Here is a 23213-nt window from a genome sequence, read left to right on the forward strand (position 1 = left end):
AGTTCTTCATAGATTTTGGATTGTAGCCCTTTATCTGATAAGATATTTGCAAATATATTCTCCCTTTCTGTCATTTGTCTTTTGGTTTTGTTGATTGTTTCCTTTGCTGTGTAAAAGCTTTTTATTTTCATGAAGTCTCAATAGTTCATTTTTGCCTTTGTTTCCCTTGTCTTTGGAGATGTGTCTAACAGGAAGTTGTGGTGGCTGAGGTCATAGAGGTTGCTGCCTGTGTTCTCTAGGATTTAAATGAATTCCTGCCTCATATTTAGGTCTTTCATCCATTTTGAGTCTATTTTTGTATATGGTGTAAGTATATGTTGCAGTTTCATTCTTCTACATCTGACGGTCCAATTTTTCCAACACCATGTATTGGAGAGACTATCCTTTTTCTATTGGCTATTCTTTCCTGTTTTGTCAAATATTAGTTGACCATTGAGTTGAGGGTCCATTTCTGGGTTCTCTATTCCATCCCACTGATCTATGTGTCTGTTTTTGTGCCAGTAACATACTGTCTTGATTATTACAGCTTTGTAATAGAGCATCGGGTCTGGCATTGTGATGCCACCAGCTTTAGTGTTCTTTTTCAACATTCCTTTGGCTATTCAGGATCTTTTCTGGTTCCATACAAATTTTGAGAATATTTGTTCTAGCTCTGTGAAGAGTGATGATGGTATTTTGATAGAGATTGAATTGAATGTATGGATTGTTCTAGGTAGCATAGAAATTTTAACAATATTTGTTCTTCCAACCCATGTGCTTGGAATGTTTTTCCATCTCTTTGTGTCTTCCTCATTTTTATTTCATAACTGTTCTATAGTTTTCTGAGTACAGATCATTCACTTCTTTGGTTAGGGTTATTCTTAGATTTCTTGTGGGTTTTGGTGCAATTGTAAATGGGATTAATTCATTAATTTCTCTTTCTTCAGTCACATTGTTATTGTATAGAAATGCAATTGATTTTGTATCCTGCCATGTGACTAATGTAACGCTCTATGTTAACTATACTGAAATTAAAGTAAAATAATGAACAAAATAAAATAAGGAAAAATAATCTCTAACAAGGAAACAATTCTGGAATGGTAAAGTAAGGACTTCTGAAAATCTCTTCCATAAAACCAAGGAGAACTCAAAATTTTCAAAATAAACTTTCTTCAAACCCTCACCAAAGGCTCACAGCAATTTAAGGAGTGTTATTCAAGAGAAGTGTTTATTCTTGGTGAAATCAGGGAGCCCTATTTCCAACCTCTACGTCTGGATTCTGTAGAAGCCTTGAAGATTTTGTAATAATAGAAGGACTAATCCATCAGGAAGATATCATAATTATAAAGATATATGCACCTAACTATAGAACCCCCAAAATACATGAAGCAAAACTGAAAAAATTTAAAGGAGAAACAGACAACTTAACAGTAATAACTAAAGATTTCACTACTCCACTTTCAACAGATCACTAGACAGGGCATTAACATAGTAATAAAAGACTTAAACAAAATTTAAACAAACTAGATCTAACAAACATACTGCACTCTACCCAAGAACATCAAAATACACATTATTTTCAAGAGCACGCAGAACATTTTTCTGAGTAGACCATATGTTAGACCATAAAACAAGACTCAGTAACTTTATAAGTATTAAAATAATACAAAATGTGTTTAGTTGAATAAAATTAAAAATAAATAATAAGGGAAATTGAGAAATTCACAAATGTGTTAAAACATGCACTCCTACATAAACAGTGCACTCCTAAATAAAGAATGGGTCAAAGAAGATATCACAAGGGAAATTAGAAAATATTTTGAAATGAGTGAAAATGATGCACAGTAAACTAAAATTTATAGAATGCATCAGCTTAAAGCACTGTTCAGAGGGAAATTTATAACTATAACATATATTAAAAAGCAAGATAAAAAGCTAATAATCTGACCTACTTTAAGAAACTAGGAAAAAAGAGCCAACTAAATCCAAAACAAGTAGGAGGAAGAAAATAATAAATATTGTAGTGAAATTAAATTAGAGAATAGAAAAACATTAAAAAGAATCAAAGAACCTAAAAGTTGGTTCTTTGAGAAGATTGACAAAACTGATAAACCTTTAGCTAGACTCACCAAGCCAGAATAGAAGAAGAATTAAAATTACTAAAATTGTAAAGGAAGGAACATTACTACTGACTTTATGGAAATAAATAAGATTATACAGGAATACTATGAGAAATTGTATGCCAACAAATTAGACAGCCTAGATGAAATGGAAAAATTTCTAGAAATACAGGAATTACTGAAACTAACTAAAAGAATAAATAGAAATTTTTATTGGACCTATAACAAAGCGATTAAATTAGTATTGTAATAACTCTCCAACCCCCCAAAACAGGCGTAGATGGCCTCAAAATTTATCTAAACCAAATATTTAAAGAAGAATTAATAATAAGTCTTCATAAAGTGTTGCAAAATACAGAAGAGGAGGTAACATTTCTTAACTCATTCAATCAGGTCATTATTACTCTGATTAAAAAAAAAAAACAGAGCTGACGTCGAAGAGGTTGCTGCCTGTGTTCTCCTCGAGGATTTTGATGGATTCCTTTCTCACATTGAGATCCTTCATCCATTTTGAGTCTATTTTCGTGTGTGGTGTAAGGAAATGATCCAATTTCATTTTTCTGCATGTGGCTGTCCAATTTTCCCAACACCATTTATTGAAGAGGCTGTCTTTTTTCCATTGGGCATTCTTTCCTGCTTTGTCGAAGATGAGTTGACCATAGAGTTGAGGGTCTATTTCTGGGCTCTCTATTCTGTTCCATTGATCTATGTGTCTGTTTTTGTGCCAGTACCATGCTGTCTTGATGATGACAGCTTTGTAATAGAGCTTGAAGTCCGGAATTGTGATGCCACCAACTTTGGCTTTCTTTTTCAATATTGCTTTGGCTATTCAAGGTCTTTTCTGGTTCCATATAAATTTTAGGATTATTTGTTCCATTTCTTTGAAAAAAATGGATGGTACTTTGATAGGAATTGCATTAAATGTGTAGATTGCTTTAGGTAGCATAGACAGAACACAGGCAACAACCTCTTCGACCTCAGCCGCAGCAACATCTTCCTAGGAACATCGCCAAAAGCAAGGGAAGCAAGGGCAAAAATGAACTATTGGGATTTTATCAAGATCAAAAGCTTTTGCACAGCAAAGGAAACAGTGAACAAAACCAAAAGACAACTGACAGAAGATATTTGCAAATGACATATCAGATAAAGGGCTAGTGTCCAAAATCTATAAAGAACTTAGCAAACTCAACACCCAAAGAACAAATAATCCAATCAAGAAATGGGCAGAGGACATGAACAGACATTTCTGCAAAGAAGACATCCAGATGGCCAACAGACACATAAAAAGGTGCTCCACATCACTCGGCATCAGGGAAATACAAATCAAAACCACAGTGAGATATCACCTCACACCAGTCAGAATGGCTAAAATTAACAAGTCAGGAAATGACAGATGCTGGCGAGGATGCGGAGAAAGGGGAACCCTCCTACACTGTTGGTGGGAATGCAAGCTGGTGCAACCACTCTGGAAAACAGCATGGAGGTTCCTCAAAATGTTGAAAATAGAACTACCCTATGACCCAGCAATTGCACTGCTGGGTATTTACCCTAAAGATACAAACATAGTGATCCGAAGGGGCACGTGCACCCGAATGTTTATAGCAGCAATGTCTACAATAGCCAAACTATGGAAAGAACCTAGATGTCCATCAACAGACGAATGGATAAAGAAGAAGTGGTATATATACACAATGGAATACTATGCAGCCATCAAAAGAGATGAAATCTTGCCATTTGCGACGACGTGGATGGAACTAGAGGGTATCATGCTTAGCGAAATAAGTCAATCGGAGAAAGACAACTATCATATGATCTCCCTGATATGAGGGAGAGGAGATGCAACATGGGGGGTCGAGGGGGTAGGAGAAGAGTAAATGAAACAAGATGGGATTGGGAGGGAGACAAACCATAAGTGACTCTTAATCTCACAAAACAAACTGAGGGTTGATGGGGGGAGGGGGTTGGGAGAGGGGGTGGGGTTATGGATATCGGGGAGGGTATGTGCTATGGTGAGTGTTGTGAAGTGTGTAAACCTGGCGATTCGCAGACCTGTACCCCTGGGGATAAAAATATATGTTTATAAAGCTGTAAAAAAAAAAAAAAGAAAGAAAGGATGAATCCCCAAGTTTTGTAGCAACATGGACGGGACTGGAAGAGATTATGCTGACTGAAATAAGTCAAGCAGAGAGAGTCAATTATCATATGGTTTCACTTATTTGTGGAGCATAACAAATAGCATGGAGGACAAGGGGAGATGGAGAGGAGAAGGGAGTTGAGGGAAATTGGAAGGGGAGGTGAACCATGAGAGACTATGGACTCTGAAAAACGATCTGAGAATTTTGAAGGGGTGGGGGGTGGGAGGTTGGGGGCACCAGGTGGTGGGTATTGTAGAGGGCATGGATTGCATGGAGCACTGGGTGTGGTGCAAAAATAATGAATACTGTTATGCTGAAAAAAATAAAAAATTAAAAAAAAAACACAAAGATCACAAGAAAACCACAGACTAATATTTATTATGAGCATGGACAGAAAAATCTTCGACAAAATACTAGCAAACTGAATCAAGCAACTTATAACCGACTGATTAGTTTTTCTCTAAAACCTTCTTTTGTGTTCCCTTTCTTAATTTATTAGATTCTGTATTCTGGTTGTTACATACTTCTTCAATTTCATCTCTTATTTCTCTCCCCTTTACATTGGTTTGCCAGTTCCTAGAACAACGCAGATCCTTCCCACTTAGAAACCTTTATACTTAGTGGTTTTTTGTTTTTGTTTTTGTTTTTGGCTTGAAATATTCTTCTCTGGCTCTTTCTCACTTTTTAAGTTTCAGGTTAAAAGCCGCCCCCTCAAAGAGTTCTTCTCTAATCGCTATACCTAATGAAACCTCTCCCAGCTTCTCTGCCTTATTTGTCTAATATAATGTCTTAATATTCGTTGACTGACTGAATTAGTCAAGCAAGTAAGCAAGCAGTCTCTGAAAAGATGAGTCCAAAAGGAATGATTTTTCATTGGTGCTATTGTGGCAGGATTGTTTTTTATTTCCCATTTTACTGGGACCTAATACATACCAAGGCTCAGGTAATAGGAGACAATGAAATGCTTGTGCCATCATAGCCTATCCAATATGTGTTGAGGGGGCCATTCTGGGAATGTAGTAATTATAATCCTCTCATAGATGTCCTTTTCTGCAGCATCCAACCCCAACACAGACACTCTATCCCTGCTTTTCCATGACAATATAATGATTGGAACTGGGAAGAAAGGGTAGGGAGGGGTGCCTGGGTGGCTCAGTGGGTTAAGCCTCTGCCTTCAGCTCAGGTCATGATCTCAGGGTCCTGGGATCGAGTCCCGTATCGGGCTCTCTGCTTGGCAGGGAGCCTGCTTCCTCCTCTCTCTCTCTGCCTGCCTCTCTGCCTACTTGTGATCTCTCTCTGTCAAATAAATAAAATTAAAAAAAAAAAAGAAAGGGTAGGGAGGAAAGGTGTGGGAGGAAAGATGAGATGTTAAAGGAGCCCAAGGGGCATATAGGAAGGAGAAAAAAGAGAAAGCTTGAAGGAAAAGAGGGAGAAGAGTTCTGTTCCCCTATGGGTGAATGAATTTTATCATTATCCTTGACTTGCAAAAGCTACGCTCTTAGAGTCATGTAGAATCCTTCCATAAATGTCCTCCTTTCCTTTCCTACTTTCATGAAAAGCATCCAGTTATAATCTGTTCTACCTCAGAAATCTTTTCTCGGTCTCACTCAATTCAGCCCACTATTACCATATGTTATTCTGTAAGGGTCACTCACGCCAAACATTGTGATGGCCTTGTAAGTGATGTCTTAGCTTTAGTTTCACTATTTCCAGCCAGTCATCCATTATGTAGCTAGGGCAATCCTTTGAAAATATACATTTTGCTATATCATCTCTCTACTTCAGGCACAACCACAACGTATAGCCTATGGACTAAAACTCTTTTCTTAAGTGTGGGCAATTAGGGCAATATTACCTCAGCCTCTCTCTAGCTTGTAAGTCCAGAGATACCATGAATTCCCTTAATACTGATGCTCTTGTATGCCTTTTGCCTTTGCAGTGTTGTTCTTTTGCTAAGAATGGCCTCTTTTCATCTTTTAAAGGTAGTCTCATTTCTAAGCACTATCTACTTTATGAAACCTTCCCTAATACTCCACTCTGAGCAGAAGTCACCCCCTACCCTAACACCACCATGAGTTCCTCTGATTTTTGTTTACTATTACAAAGTTAAGCTGTGAACAGCCAAGTAGTTTTCAGTTTGTTTTCTTGAATTTATTTCTTCATCTTCCTTCTCTTCCTTTTTCAGTTCATACCTTTCCTGCTTTGACCTTCATCATATAAGAGGACATTTCCCCCCCATAATTCCCTCTGCTCCCATACATTATTTTCAAAGAAATGAAACAATTACTTTTTACTTAAAACAAGTTACAACTCTGGGTCCAATGAAGTTTTAAAGTAGGGATAGTGCATGTTTTAGTGTCACATTTATACTAGGACATGCTAACATTTTTAGGGTTAATATTCATGATTGTTTGCCCAAAGTATTTGACTTAAGTTAAGAGACCCACCAAGAAATTCCTTCTCTTTCTTAGGGGTGGAAAATATTTTCCATCTCCTACTCTTTCCCTGAAAGTTTTTACATTGTTAAACTCTTGAGTATATTGGATAGTACACTGAATTGTCCTTTAAACATAGGGATTTATAACACCCTGAATGGCAAAGATAAGAATACATATACAGGTGATTTTCTGTTTAGGAGTAGTAGAACCCCAAGCATATGTACTTAAGATGGGAGACACTGGGGAAAATAAGAGAACAGGGTCTTGTGATCATCTTCACTTAATAATCTTAGAGCAAATTTTGAATAAGGAAGTGAGAAGAGTCCTAAGGAGAAGATTTCCTTTCCTGGTGATAATAGTTTAAAGATCTATAGTTCTAATTACTAATTACTAATTACTCTAATTACATCAGAATGGATGAATACTTAGTATTTACACTGACTTGGGTGCAACTGGAGGGTATAATGCTGAGCAAAGTAAGTCAATCAGAGAAAGACAATTATCAGAACGTTTCACTCATATATGGAACATAAGAAATAGTGCAGAGGACCACAGGGGAAGGAAGGGAAAACTGAAGGTGATGGGCATTAAGGAGGGCATGTGATGTGATGAGCACTGGGTGTTATATGCAACTGATGAATTATTGAACACTATGTCTGAAACTACTGATGTACTATATGTTGGCTACTTGAATCTAAAAAAAAAAAAAAAAAAACATCTACAATTCTGGTTGGTACCCTAGGAGAAGATGTCTAGACCAGAAGTTACAAATTGGTGGTTTGCAAGTGTGATTTGTTTGATCCATATAGTGTTTATAACTTTTAAAATTATTTGTGAAGATTTGAAATTTGAGAAATGTGACATAAAACCCCAGATTTGATTATTATTTTATGATCAGAAGATATGACAACATTGGTCTCAAATTCTCACATGGCCACAATCAGGTGAGTAGTGGTTGTCCTTGTAAATGGACACATGTTTGCCCATTCTCCCAAATTTCCATCACTTTCTACCCTCTCCCTGAAAAAGAGTCCAATGTCAGTTTCCATTAATCAACTCACTTGCACCTTTGTTTTACATGTAGTAGAATTAAGAGGAAAGTGACATAGTTCTTGTCATCAAAACTTGAGGGAAAAAAAAAGACTGAAAGGACTGGTTTCAAAACCAGGGGAGTTTACATTTCCTTACAGAAATGAAGACTATTTCTACATCTTTACCATGCATATAAAGAAACTCTTGTTGAAGAAATAAAACTTCAGGTATTACCATTATGCAATTTGTTTTAAAGAACTATATTTGATATATAAAAAGATATACAATGAAAGTCTTTTTTTTTTTAAAGATTTTATTTATTTGTCAGAGAGAGAGGAGAGCGAGTGAGCACAGGCAGACAGAATGGCAGGCAGAGAGAGAAGCAGGCTCCCCGCCAAGCAAGGAGCCCTATGTGGGACTCGATCCCAGGACGCTGGGATCATGACCTGAGCCGAAGGCAGCTGCTTAACCAACTAAGCCACCCAGGCGTCCCGTACAATGAAAGTCTTAATTAGCTTTAAAGAACAGACTGAAATTTCAACATGTTTTGTGCTTAAATGCATATACTAAGTGTTGCTGTTGGGAAATGAAATTATATCTTAAGCAACAAACCTTCCCAGTTACCAAAATATTTTATAGATACCAAATTTGTTTAAAAAAAAAGGTATATTGCAGAAGAAATTATATGTTGAACTACAAGTCTTTTTAATGATTTTATTTATTTATTTGACAGAAAGAGAGAGAACACAAGCAGAAGGGAGTGGGAGAGGGAGAAGCAGGCTCTCCACTGAGCAGGGAGCCTGATGCGGGGCTCAATCCCAGGATCCTGGGATCATGACCTGAGCTGAAGGCAGACACTTAACTGAGCCACCCAGGTGCCTCAAACTACAAGTATTTTTATCTGTGTTGAATAAATGACTGAGGTCATATATAAGACATACGTGGCAAGCTGGATTTCTTGTGGCATTTTCTTTTATAGCTTATGAGAATACAGATATAAAAAATACTATAGAGTTATATACATTTTTTTCATGATTTCAGTGAGAATTTTGATGTGAATGAAGAAATTTTTGGCTGTTGCCCATTATAAGAAATTCAGAAAATGGTTTATTTGGGTATACTGAAAAGAGTCCTAAGAAGTATAATATATGCAGACCATAATTAGTACATATGAGTGTTAATGTCAGACGTAATGAAATCTATATCCAATGTTGCAAAGTTTTGTAAAGACACAGAATTTATGTTTGTTCACTGGTAGATTCACTAGGAATTATTTGATTTGTGGTAAAAGACTTAAATAGAGCATATTATACAGACAGTAGCTGCCACCGTGAGCTGGAGACTTCCTACTAGGTTGAACAACAGCTCAAAAGTTGGGTGAAATGAGTAAACAGTATAGTTCAGCTTCTCTTTATGAACCTAGGTGCCTGCATTAGGGCAAGGTGTTCACCCCAACATAAAACCCACTGTATAAAGAGTAAGTCCATGTCTGGAAAGAAAGCAACTCTCTTCCTTTAAGATACTAACTTAAACTAAATAACATCATTCCTTATTCTCTCACCATTTCTCTTACTCACATCCCTATTAAAACTAATCCATACTTAAATTCTGTATTCAACATGGGAATTCCAAATACAAGATCTGACATTAACACCTTGGTGCAGAAGTAAAGGAGGCAGGTTTCTGGGTTTTGTTGTTGTTGTTGTTGTTGTTTTTAAGATTTTATTTCTTTATTTTACAGAGATCACAAGCAGGCAGAGAGGCAGGCAGGGTAGGGGGGAAGCAGGCTCCCTGCTGAGCAGAGAGCCCAATGTGGGGCTCGATCCCAGGATCCTGAGACCATGACCCGAGCCAAAGGCAGAGGCTTTAACCGACTGAACCACTCAGGCGCCCCTGGTTTGTGTTTTGCAAATCAAGGTGGAAATAATTTTTAAAAGAAAATTGCAATTAATTATTGCTATTTTTAATTTGAGCTTTTTATGTTTTTAATTTAAAATATCTCTACAGTGATTTTTACCTTATCTCATATGTTCACTCCATAGTAATTAAAATTGTATTACATTTTTGACAGGTTTTTTTTTTTTACAACTAGCCTGATTAACTTATTTAAGATACCAATCCTATAGACATTTGAATTTGTGACATCTGCATTAGATAATAATTTTGCTATTCCTCCCCTTACGTCTATTGTCTACCCTCCAAGAGAAGGAAAAGTCTAACAATTTATCATCAGTCAGAAAGACTGTCATTGAAAGAAGAAACCACTTTAGGTTCACTCCTGTGTACCCAGCAGAAACTGTAGAAGTTATTCAATGAGTGTTTACTAGATGGATGGATAAACGTACTTCAGTTGAAGACAGAACACATACCCAGAACTTTCGGGAGGGAAGCTGTATTTCAGTCTCATCCAAGTTCATTATTAAGGATAATTACTTTCTTTCCCCTTCAACTTCTTCTTGGCCCTTTTCTGCTTTAGATGCCTATACAACAGCTGAAGTGGTTTATTCTTGGACTCTTGGGAAGAACAAATCTGTGGAAGTAGCACAGGATGGCTCCCGCCTGAATCAGTATGACCTGCTGGGCCATGTTGTCGGGACAGAGATAATCCGGTCTAGTACAGGTATTTATTTATTTTATTTAATAAGCATTTTTATAACCTGAACCATATACCAGTCTTATACCTGTGCTTATAAAAACATGTAATCCTCAAAGTAGTCTTGTGATGTAGGTACTATTATCATAAGGAAATTGAGACATAGAAATGTTCAGTAATTTGTCCCATGTTACATAATATAATATCAGAAACAAGATCTGAACTCAGGCAGATTGGATCCCAAGCCAATGTTTTTAACTATGATCCCCTGTTGTCTAAGTGGGTTAGAAGGCCAAGGACATTAGGGCTGAACTGTGGTAGAAGAGAAGGCAGAGGGAAACCACGAGGAATGGAGAACTGAACTTTGATCCTAAGGGTTTCATGATGACATTTGCTCAACTCTGCCAATGCTGAAGTGACAAATTAATAAGCCAGGAGGGTCCAGGTACACAGCCAGGAGGTCCAAGGATGAGCCATGGAATTATTTTTTAAGTGAGTCACCCATCTCAAAAACAAGTCTGTCTGGCAAAACTTTCCAGGTCCTCTCAATAGCTAAGTCTTGGGTTAATAAATGGAGCCTAGAGACTTTTTTTTGTAGGCTGGAGTCCTGTTTAGAGACTGACCAGTTACAGGGGCCTAAGGAAGGAGGGACCCTGAATCTGAACTAACCCTAAAGTATTTGGCAAAATGGAGTATATCTTTTGGGTCCACATAGCTTACAATACTTTTTTTGGTGTTAAGGGTAGGAACTTTCAGCACTTATCTTGGTGAAAGATCTGAATCCACAATTATAAATGAATTAGGGTACTCTTGTTCTTTTATTTCATTATCCAGACACTCTTTCCACTTCATGTGATGTTATAGTGTATCATCTTATCTGTGCCCTGTTTTCCCTCCATCTCAGGGGGGAAAATTTCAGGGACAACAGTATTTTGAGATTTAGAATTTGGGGTGGGGAAAGACTATTACAAAGAAAGGCAATACTGAAGTGTCAATGTGAAAACATGATCTATCAGAGAAGCTGCAAGCAGTTCAGAGTAAGAAGTGAAAGGTAGAGAGAGTGTGGGGCCACAGGAGTGTGGGCTGCTTTCCTCTGAGAGGATTCTGGGGTTTGGCCCATGGAGTTGGTGCTGTGTGGACCAGGCTGAGCAGCTGGGCAGACACTAATGTATATAGCTGGTCCAGGTCCAAGAGTTTTCCCCCTCCAGCAGGTGTGAGTTAGCTGCTGGAGCCAAATGCCCAGTTTTGCAGAGTGTACATGTGGGTTCTGGAGGCAGGTGTACCCAGGCCACCTGGAGCTCATAACTTCACTCCAAAGAGCACTCCATGTCTGCACAGTGAGCTACTGTGCTCCTGGGGCTCAGATTCTGGCTATGCCTCCTATCCTCTGGAAACACTGGAATTGTGGTCTGGGGCCAGTTGCCCAACCTCCCTAACTTGATTTGCTCACAGTGAATCTACACCATGGTGTAAGTATTGCTTACAGTTGCAGACCTACTGCTAGGTTTGCATGCCCTGACCCCTGGACTGAGCACAGGCCTTGTTAGGGTGCTTGAAACCCACTTCCTGGGACCCCATGAAAGGGTAGGACCAAGGGCACCTCAGCTGGACTTGGTGTGTGTATGTGGGGGGTAGTCTTCCCCACCTGGACAGTAATTCTGCTCTCCCCAAACAGGGGGAGGGAGCAGTCCTTCAGTACCCACATGTACACACTACATTCCATCTCTCCTATGGTAGCCCTTAACATTTTGGAGCAGAAGCCTTTGTCCTGCTACTGGGTGCATCTGCATTGTGCTGCCTTTGGAGCTGGGGCCAGGACCTCCTTTCTGTGATCACATACCTGAAATGCATGCCTGTTCTCCCCCATGTGAGCTATGGGCAAAGGGTCCTAGAGGAGGTCATGTGTGTGCCTGCAGGTGACAAGGCTCGGCTCAGAGCAGCACAGAGGGTCCCTATAGGCCCAGGGCACACCGCCCCTACCCAGGATGTCTACCCTGAGGGAGGGAGAGAACTCCCCGCTGCATCCATGACTCTCCTCACTTCCCAGTCCTTCCTCAGCACTGCTCACGTGGCATCAGCTTTTGAGATCCATCATTGGCTATCCAAGCAGTCCCAGCTCCCATTTCACTTGCTTAAACCACTGTTTAGTCTTTATCACACAGGCAATTTACATTCATTATAGGAAAAATAGAATACACAGAAGAGCAAAGTATGGGAATATTCTTTAATCCCACCATTAACTGATTATTGTACATTTTGGTGCATAATCTTTAAGAAGGTTCCTATGTATTTTTTTACATAAATACCATTGATACTGTTTTTAAATTAATTTTATATTATAAGCACGTTTCCTTATCAACAAATATATAAAATCCAAATAAAATGTACATACAAGTTAGCAACATTTTTATTTAATTATACTGGACATTTTATTAGTTTTGGGTATATAATATAATGATTCAATATTCTTATATGTAGCAAAATTATTATCTATCTCAGTAGTTCTGGTTATCATCTGTCAACATATATATATTTTTTTTCTTGAGAAATTTAAGAGCTACTCTAAGCAACTTTCAAATACGCAGTAAGGTATTATTAACTATAGTCACCATGCTGTACAGTACATACCTAAGACTTACTTATTTTATAATGGAAGTTTGTATCTTTTGACCACCTTCACCCATTTCGCCCACTGCCCCTCCCATGCTCCCAGCAACCACCAATCTGTTCTGTGTAACTATGAACTTGGTTTGTTTGCTTGTTTGTTTTTTGCGTTTTTAAAAAAAAAATTCCATGTATAAGTGAGATTAATACAATATTAGTGTTTCTCTGACTTATTTCACTTAGCATAACGCCCTCAAGTTGTTGTAAATCCATGTTGTTGTAAATGACAAGATTTCCTTCTTTTGATGGCTGAATAATATTCCACTGCCACTGCATATATGTGTATGTATATTTATATACATGTATATATGTGTATAAAATAGATAAATACATTCATAGCACATTTTCTTTATCCATTCATCCATCAATGGACACTTAAGTTGTTTCCACATCATCCTGACTATTGTAAAAATGCTTAACATTGGAGTGCAAATATCTTTGAGTTAGTGTTTTCATTTTCTTTGGATAAATACCCAGAAGTGGCATTGCTGGATCATATGGTATTTCTATTTTTAATTTTTTGAGGAACCTCCACACTATTTTCCATAGTGGTTGCACCAATTTATATCCCACCAACCAAAGTGCACAAATGTTCCCTTTGCTCCACATCCTTGCCAGTACTTGTTGCTTTTTGTTAGTTATAAATAGTAATATTTAAACAATTATAATAGACATAATTATAATAAACATTAATTATTACTTTAGTTACTTTAAATTTAAAAAGAAAATTAAGAAGCACTCCTTCAAGGCCACAGAATTCTTGGTAACAATATGATAGGTTTTGTTGTCATTGGAAAGTATGGCATTTCATTGTGAAACTTAATAAAATAATATCTTCATTTTAATGGCCTCATATATGTGGATCATAGTCCATTTAACCAATTATTTAGTAGTATTTTCTATGTTTTAATGCTATAAACAACATTGTGAAGACCTTCTTTTTCTATATCTTATTTTGTCCCTGTGTAATCATCTGCCTAGGATAGACAGAATACTAAGAATGTTATTTCAGAAAGTAGATACATTTCTAAAAAATTTTAATACATATTGACAAATTGCCATTTTAAAAGGTTAAAAAATTCATGGTCCCATTATCTGTGTATTAGCATGTCAGTTTCCCTTCACTATTGGCAATGCAGATATTGTGGGTTGAATTATGTCACCTCAGAAGATACATTGAAATCCTGACTCACAGTACACCAGTAAGTGACCTTATTTGAAAATAGGGCCATTGTAGATATAATTAGATTATATCTCAAATTAGTTTTGAACACATGATACAATGTCCATTAGTAAAGAGGTGATTTAATGTATTACATTCACTCACACAATTCAATAATATGCAGCTGTAAGAGAGAATGAGGAAGTTCTTGATGTATCATTTTAAGGGAATATCTGCAGGCTATAGTGTTGAGTGAAAAAAACAAGGCACAGAACACTGGACAGTAAGGGATATATACTGGTATAGAGATAGTATTTCTAGAAGGATACACAAGAGGCTGTTAATTGTTTTTGTTGTTTTTCTTTAAACAATACTGTAGAAATTACAACTTTAAAAAAGATTTTATTTTATTTATTTAAAGATTTTTTATTTATTTATTTGACAGACAGAGATCACAAATAGGCAGAGAGGCAGGCAGAGAGAGAGGAAGGGAAGCAGGCTCCTGCTAAGCAGAAAGCCCAACGCGGGGCTCGATCCCAGGACCCTGGGATCATGACCCGAGCCGAAGGCAGAGGCTTTAACCCACTGAGCCACTCAAGCACTCCAGATTTTATTTATTTTGAGAGAGAGAGAGAACATGAACAGGGGGATGGGCCAAGTGAGAGAATCTCAAGCTGGTTCTGCGCTGAGCACAAGGTCCAAACGGGGCTCTATTCTATGACCCTGAGGTCATGACCTGAGCCAAATCCAACTGACTGAGCCACCCAAACACCACAAGAGGTTGTTAATTGGAGAAAGGAGATGGGTGGTTTGGGGGCATCTATGGGAGGGAGACTTTTTGCTATAAACCCTTTGATACCCTTTGATTTAGAAACCATATTAATATTATTAATATAATATAATATATAATATAATATTATTATATCATATGTATGTGTACTGTTTCATGTGATTATAAATTATGGACATTCTTTGCTGAATTCTAAATATGCTCTTCTCTGTGGGGTCCAGAATATTAATGGGATGCTGGACCAGAGAAATATCACAGTCCATGGATGCTCTGTTTTATATGAGTGGCTTTCTCTCTGAATGCTCTCAGTCCTTAGTAAGAAGTACAGGCATACCTCGGAGATGCTGCCACTTCAGTTTCAGACCAGCAAAATAAGCAAATATTGCAATAAAGTGAGCCAAGTGAATTTTTGGTTTCCCAGTGCATATAAAAGTTTTATTTATACTATACTGTAGTTTATTAAGTGTACAATAGCATTATGTTGAAAAATTTATATACCTTAATTTAAAAATACCTTATTCCCAAATAGTGCTAACCATCTCCTAAGTTTTCATAATCAGTGATCATATGACCAAATTATAATCATTGATCACAGATTACCATAATAAATATGATAATAATAGAAACAGTTTGAAATATTGCAAGATTTACCAAAATGTAACACAGAAACATGAAGTGAGCAAATGCTTTTGGAAAACTGTCACTATAGACCTGTTTGACATAGGCTGCCACAAACATTCAATTTACGAAAGACCCAGTACTGAGGTATTTACCCAAAGGAAACAAAATTAATTAGAAAAGACAGGTGCACCTCTATCTTCATTGCAGCATTATTTACAGTAGTCAAGATATGGAAGCAAACTAAGTGTCCACAGATAGAAAAATGGATAAAAAAGATGTGCCATATATATATGCATATATATATATATATATATATATATATATATGTGTGTGTGTGTGTGTGTGTGTGTGTGTGTGTGTTTACACACACAAATACATCTATACACAGTGGAATATCACTCAGCCATAAAAAATAGTGAAATCTTGCCATTTGAGACAACATGGATGGTGCTAGAGGGTATTATGCTAAGTGAAATAAGTTGGACAGAGAAAGGCAATTATCATATGTGGAATCTAAAAACAAAAGAAATGAACAAACAGAAAACAGAAAAAGACTCACAGAAAAAGACTCAAATACAGAGAATTGATGTTTTGGGGAAGGGATGGGTAAAAGAGATGAAGGGGATTAAGAGTTACAAAATTTCAGTTATAAAATAAATGCATCATGAGGATGAAAGGTAAAGAGTAGGGAATATAGTTCATAATATTGTAATAACTTTGTATACTGACAGATGGTAACTACACTTATCATGATGAGCACTGAGTAGTAAATAGTATTGTCAAGTCACTCTGAGGTATACTTGAAACTAATACAACATTGTATGCTAACTATATTCAATAAAGTCAATAAATAATCAAGTAAATAAAATGGGGTATGCCTGTAATTCTAAGCAAAAATTCCTCCTCTTTGCTCCAAATTCAAATATGTGTTAAATAAATGAATAAAAGCCTTCAAAAATCTGTGTTTAGCTGTTCACACCATTCCCTATTTTAGCTCCAATTCCATTTTCTCTCACTTGGGAAATTATTGCATTAATTTTCTAAATAGAGGATTTGAATGTATGATCTTATTTTTCCATTCCCAGAAATGTGAATTAAAAGAAGAAGGTAAGATAAAAGTTCAAGGAACAGAGAAAGAGAATTGAAAAACAAACAAACATGAATTTAAGAAAGTGTATCTACTCACTTAGTATAATGAATTAATTTGCCAAACTATTTAAAAAATCTTCTTGTGTCTTTTACAACCTTTGATACTAGCTAAATTGTGAATGTGATTTACACTGTATTCTCAAATATGTCACATTTAACACAAATGGAATTTAATAGGCTGGAGTGCAAAGGCAAGGGAAAATTCCCAAACCACTTAAAGGGTCATCTTTCATAATAAGACACACAAAGAGAGGCCACAAGGAGAGGGGAATATAATGATCCACTTTATAAAAATATATTCAGTTATGTAAAGCATTTGCTGAACTGTTCTGTATTTCTAATCCATAGATAGAAACTAATTTGTGAATACATATGCATTATATGTTTTATATTGTACCCTTGGATATTTTACACACAACACAGATGGTACTTAATAAGCTTAATAATAAGCTGAGACACAGGGTGGAAATATAATGGGGAATTTGGAAAAAAAAATCTTCCAATCTGATCAAAGCTTTAACTCTTTGGCAGAGAAGAGGATGTAAAGAAATACAAAATATCAGAGTTACATTTAAGACAACCCAGTCAGTTAATTAACACAATGAATTAATTTGTTAAGCTTTGTAAACATTCACTTGTGGTTTTCACCCACAGAAAGTATCTAGGGTATGAATACATGTGAATGCGCAAAGGTGAATTTCCATTATCTCTTTGACTATTTCACATTGGACCCAGACCGTCTGCGATATAAGAGCAGAAATGGGAAATCTTCACAACTGAACAAAAGGCTTCAGTTCTCACTAAGGAAAATTCTTTTTGCTTCTTTGCTTCCCCTGGCACCCCAGCTTTATTGAGATATAATTGAAAACATTGTGAAAATTTAAGGTGTACAATGTGATAATATACGTATATTTTGTGAAATGATTACCATAATCCATCACCTTCTTAATTTTGTTGTTGTTGTTATTTTGGTGATGAGATCACTTAAGAATTTACTCTCTTAGCAAATTTCAAGTGTACAATACAGTGTTATTTTTTAAAAGATTTTATTTATTTATTTGACAGATGGAGATCAGAAGTAGGCAGAGAGGCAGGCAGAGAGAGAAGAGAAAGCAGGCTCCCCACTGAGCAGAGAGCCTGATGTGGGGCTTGATCCCAGAACCCTGGGATCATGACCTGAGCCGAAGGCAGAGGCTTTAACCCACTGAGCCACCCAGGCGCCCCGTTTCTATTTCTATTTCTATCACCCTCCTTGTTCTGTTTACTTTTACCTCATTCTTCTCTCATGTTTTTTAGGCACTATTCCATTTCTTCCCAAATTTTGACACGGTTTGTATTTTTTTTTTTTAGATTTTATTTATTTATTTGACAGAGGCAGAGAGATCACAAGTAGGCAGAGAGGCAAGCAGAGAGAGAGGAGGAAGCAGGCTCCCCGCTGAGCAGAGAGTCCGATGAGGGGCTCAATCCCAGGACCCTGGGATCATGACCTGAGCCAAAGGCAGAGGCTTTAACCCATGAGCCACCTAGGCACCCCTACAATCTAGTATTATTAACTTTAGTCATCATGTTGTACATTAGATCCCCAGAATTTATTCATCTTAGAGCTGGAAGTTTGTTCCCTTTGGTCAACACTTCCCTATTTCCCTTACCCCTCAGCTCCTGGAAACCACCATTCTCCTTTGTTTCTATAAATACAACTTCTTTTAGAGTCTACATGTAAATGATACCACACAGTATTTGTCTTTGGCTTATTTCAATTAGCCTAATATCTTCTAGGTTCATCCGTGTTGTCAAAAATGCCAAGTTTTTTCATTTTTTACTGCTGAGATAATATTCCACTGTGTGTGTATGTGTGTGTAACTATATATCACATTTAGTTCATTCATTCATTCATTAATTGATGGACAATTCGGTTGTTTCCATGTCTTGGCTATTGTGAATAATGCTGCAATGAATATAGGGATACAGATATCTCTTCTAGGTACTGATTTTATTTCTTTTGGACATATACTCAGAAGTGGAATTGCTGGATCGTATGGTATTTCTATTTTTAATTTTTTAAGACACCTCCATGCTCATTTCCATAGTGGCTGTGCCAATTTATAACCTACCAATAACGCACAAAAGTTTTCCTTTCCTACACATCCTTTCCAACACTTGTTATATCTTGTCTTATTGATGGTAACCATTCTTTTAGGTGTGAGGTGATATCTCATTGCAGTTTTGATTTGCATTTCCCTGATGATTAGTAACATTGAGCCCATTTTCATGTACCTGTTGGCCATTTGTATGTCTTCAGAATAATTCCATTCAGATCCTTTGCCCATTTTTAATTGGATTGTTTTTGGTTTTTTGCTATTGAGTTGTAAGAGTTCTTTATATATTTTGGAGTATAAGTTTTATCAATCATGGTTTGCAAACATTTTTTACAATTCTGCAGCTTGTCATTTCTTCTTATTAATTGTCCCCTTTGCTATAAACATGTTTTGTTTTGTTTTTAGTTTGATGCAGCCACATTTGTTTATTTTAGCTTTTGTTGCCTGTGTTTTTGGTATCAGGTCTTACATTAAGTATTTAATTCATTTTGAGTTCATTTGCAAGATAGGGGTCAAATTTCATTCTTTTGCATGTGGATATCCAGTTTTCCCACCACCACTTATTGAAAAAAATATTCTTTCTCCATTCTGTATTCTTAGCATCCTTGTCTAAGATTAGTTGCCTTAAATACATGAGTTTATTTCTGAGTACTTTATCATATTCCATTTATTTATGCGTCTGTTTTTATGCCAATACCATGCTGTTTTAATTAGTATACCTTCGTAATATAATTTGAATCAGGAAGTGTGATATCTCTATCTTTGTTTATCTTTCTTAAAACTGCTTTGGATTTCAGAGTCTTTTGTACTTCAGTATGCATTCTTGGGGAGATTTCCCTATTTTTGTGAAAAATGCTATTGGAATTTTGATAGGGTATTGCATTGACTGTATATCCTTTTGAGTAATATGGACATTTTTGCATTATCAATTCTTCTAATTTATGAACACAGGATATCTTTTATTTTTGTCTTCTTCAATTTATTTCATCAGTGTCTTTTAGTTTTCAGTATACAGATATTTCATCTCCCTAGTTATATTGTTTCCTAAGTATTTTATTTTTTATACTATTATAAATAGAATTGTTTTCTTAATTTTTTTTTCAGGTAGTTTGTTCTTAGTATATAGAAACACTACTGGGGTAGCCTGGGTGGTTCAGTCAGTTAAGTGACTGCCTTTGGCTCAGATCATGATCCTGGATTCCTGGGATGGAGCCCCTTGTTGGGCTCCCTGCTCAGTGAAGAATCTGCTTCTCTCTTTCCCTCTGCACCTCCCCCTGCTTGTGCTCTCTCTCTCTTGTTTGTTCACTCTCTGTCTCTCAAATAAATAAATGAAATCTTTAAAAAATAAAAAATAAATTAAAAAATAAACACTACTAATTTTTATGTATCCTGCAATTTTACTGAATTTGTTGATTAGTTGTAACAGGGTTTTGTCTTGTTTTATTGGTGTAGTCTTTAGGATTTTATATATAAAATTATGTTATCTGCAAATAGAGACAATTTTACTTCTTCCCTTCCAATTCTGATGCCTTTATTTATTTTTCTTACCTTATTGATCCAGCAAGGACTTTCAGTATTATGTTGAAAAGGAGTGGTGAGTGTGGATACTTATGTCTTCTTCCTGATTTTAGAGGAAAAGCTTTCAACCCACCATTGAGTACAATGTTAGTTGTAAGTTTGTCATATATGTTTGTCTTTTATGTCATATATGTTGAGGTATATTTTTTCTATACCCAGTTTGTTAAGAGTTTCTATCATGAATGAATGTTGAATTTTGTTAAATATTTTTTTCGGCATCTATTGAAGTGATCATTTGATTTTTTTTCTTTCATTCTATTAATATGATATATCACATTTTTTGAACTGGAAATGTTGAACCATTCTTGCATTCCAGGGATAAATCCCACTTGATCATGGTATTTGATTCTTTTAAGGAGCTGTTGAATTTGACTTGACAGTATTTGTTGAGAATTTCTGTGCCTGTATTCTTCAGGGATATTGCCTGTACAGCTTGCCTTTGAACAACAGAAGTCTGAACTACATGATTCTACTTATATGTGGGTTTTTTCAATAAATATATTGGAAAAGTGTTTGGAGATTTGTAACAATTTAAGGAAACTCACTGATGAACTACATAGTCTAGAAATATTTTTTAAAAATTAGGATAAGTTTGACACGTCATTAATGCATAAAATATATGCAGATACTAGTCTATTTTATTATTCACTACCATAAAATATACACAAATCTATTATAAAAAGTTAAAATTTATCAAAAGTTATGCACAGGGGCGCCTGGGTGGCTCAGTGGGTTAAGCCACTGCCTTCGGCTCAGGTCATGATCTCAGGGTCCTGGGATCGAGTCCCACATCGGGCTCTCTGCTCAGCAAGAAGCCTGCTTCCCTCTCTCTCTCTCTCTGCCTGCCTCTCTGTCTACTTGTGATCTCTCTCTGTCAAATAAATAAATAAAATCTTTAAAAAAAAAAAAAAGAAAAAAGTTATGCACATATACCCAGAAAGTCCATGGCACCATTCACAGTTGAGAAATATGTAAACAAATGTAAAGATGCAGTGTTAAATCATAACTGAATAAAATTAACCCCAGTTTATACTACACTACTTTAAGAATTTTATAGCAACCTCCTGTTACTATTGTAGTGAGATCAAGTGTTGTGAGTATCCACTTAAAACACTATGTGATGCTAATCATCTCCCTGTGAGCAGTTCATCTCTCCACTAAATTGTGTATCACAGTAAAAGGTAATCTCTCATGGTTCTTGCATATTTTTCATCATGTTTAGTGCAATACCATGAAACTTGAATAACACTATGGAAACCAAACAAAGTGCTACTAGTGATTCTTGGATTGTTCCCAAGAGGCAGAGAAAAGCCATGATATTACAAGAAAAAATTTAATTGCTTGATATGTACTATAGATTGAGATCTACAGCTAAATTCTCCCACCATTTCAAGGTAAATAAATCCAGCATAAGGACCATTATAAAAAAAGAAAAGGAAACTCATGAAGTTATGACTACAACCACATCTGCAGGTACAAAAGCCTTGTGCTTTTTGTGAAATATCTTTTTCTCATTGAAAATGCAGCTTTTATGCAGGTACACAAGTGCTATAAGAAAGGCATATCTGTAGACTCTAATTCAAGAAAAAGTTAAGTCATTATATGACAATTTAAAGTAAAAGGAAGGTGAAGGATCTAAAGTTGGGGAACTTAATGCCAGCAAAGGATGGTTTGATAATTTTAGAAAGAGTTTTGGTTTTAAAAATGTCAAAATAACAGGAAAAACAACTTTTGCCAACCATGAGGCAACAGGTGAGTTCCAAGACATCATTAAAAAATCATTGAGGAAAAAAGGTATTTGTCTGAATAGGTTTCTAATGCAATGAAAATGCCCTATACTGGGAAAAAATGCCACAAGACATTTACTAGTAAGGAATAAAAGTGAATACCAGGACTTAAGGAAGGGAGAGACAGACTAATTCTACTGTTTTGTGTAAATTTAGTCAGGTTTATGATCAGGATTGCCCTTATATATAAAGCTGTTAACCCTCCAATCTTGAAAGGAAAAGATAAACACCAGCTGCCAGTCTTTTTGTTGTGCACAAGAAGGCCTGGACAATGCAAACATTTTTTCTGGATTGCTTCCATCACTGCTTTGTCCCTGAAGTCAGGAAGTACCTTGTCAGTAAGGGACTGCCTTTTAAAGTTCTTTTGATATTGGGTAATACACCTGAGAACCCAGAAACCCATAAGTTCAACACCAGCAGCACTGAAGTGGTCTACTTGCTCCTAAACACAGCACCACTAATTCAGCCTCTGCATCAGGAGATCACAAGGACCTTTAAGTTTCATTATACATGGTACTCTATGTAAAATATCATCAACCCTATGTAGGAAAACCCCAATATAGAGAACATGAAAATCTGGAAGAATTATAACACTGAAGATGCCATCATTGTTACAGAAGAAGCCATGAAATCCATCAAGTCTGAAACAATAAATTCCTGTTCGAGAAAACTGTGTCCAAATGTTGCTCATGACTTCACATGATTTATGTAGAATCAAAGAAATAAAGAGATTGTGATATGGCAAAAAAAACAAAGTGGGAATGGAGGGGTTTCAAGACATCGATCTTGGAGAATTCAAGAGCTAATAGACACCACATCAGAGGAATTAACAGAAGACAACTTGTTGGAGATGAGTGCTTCTGAACCAGTGCCAGACAATGAGGAAGAAGATGGAGAAGTAGTGACAGAAAACAAGTTGACATTAGACAATATGGAAGAAGGATTCCAATTATTCAGGATTGCTTTTGACATTTTTTATGACATGGACCCTTCTATGATATGGGCACTGAAACTAAAGCAAATCATGGAAGAACGATGAGTACCATATAGAAACCATATAGTTTTAGAG

At 36.3% G+C, this 23213-nt stretch overlaps 1 protein-coding gene across 5 annotated transcripts in view; it reads left to right on the forward strand.

Annotated features, from left to right (window-relative positions):
* GABRA3 (gamma-aminobutyric acid type A receptor subunit alpha3) overlaps positions 1-23213 on the forward strand; it is a 465966-nt gene that overhangs the window by 396155 nt on the left and 46598 nt on the right. For all 5 annotated transcript variants that reach the window (XM_047715987.1, XM_047715986.1, XM_047715991.1 and 2 more), the window contains exon 7: positions 10181-10324. In XM_047715987.1, coding sequence (XP_047571943.1) covers positions 10181-10324 — 144 coding nt within the window. The remainder of the gene's footprint in view (positions 1-10180; positions 10325-23213) is intronic.

This window comes from Lutra lutra, chromosome X (genome assembly GCF_902655055.1).
Source record: "Lutra lutra chromosome X, mLutLut1.2, whole genome shotgun sequence".
Taxonomy (NCBI): Eukaryota; Metazoa; Chordata; class Mammalia; order Carnivora; family Mustelidae; genus Lutra; species Lutra lutra.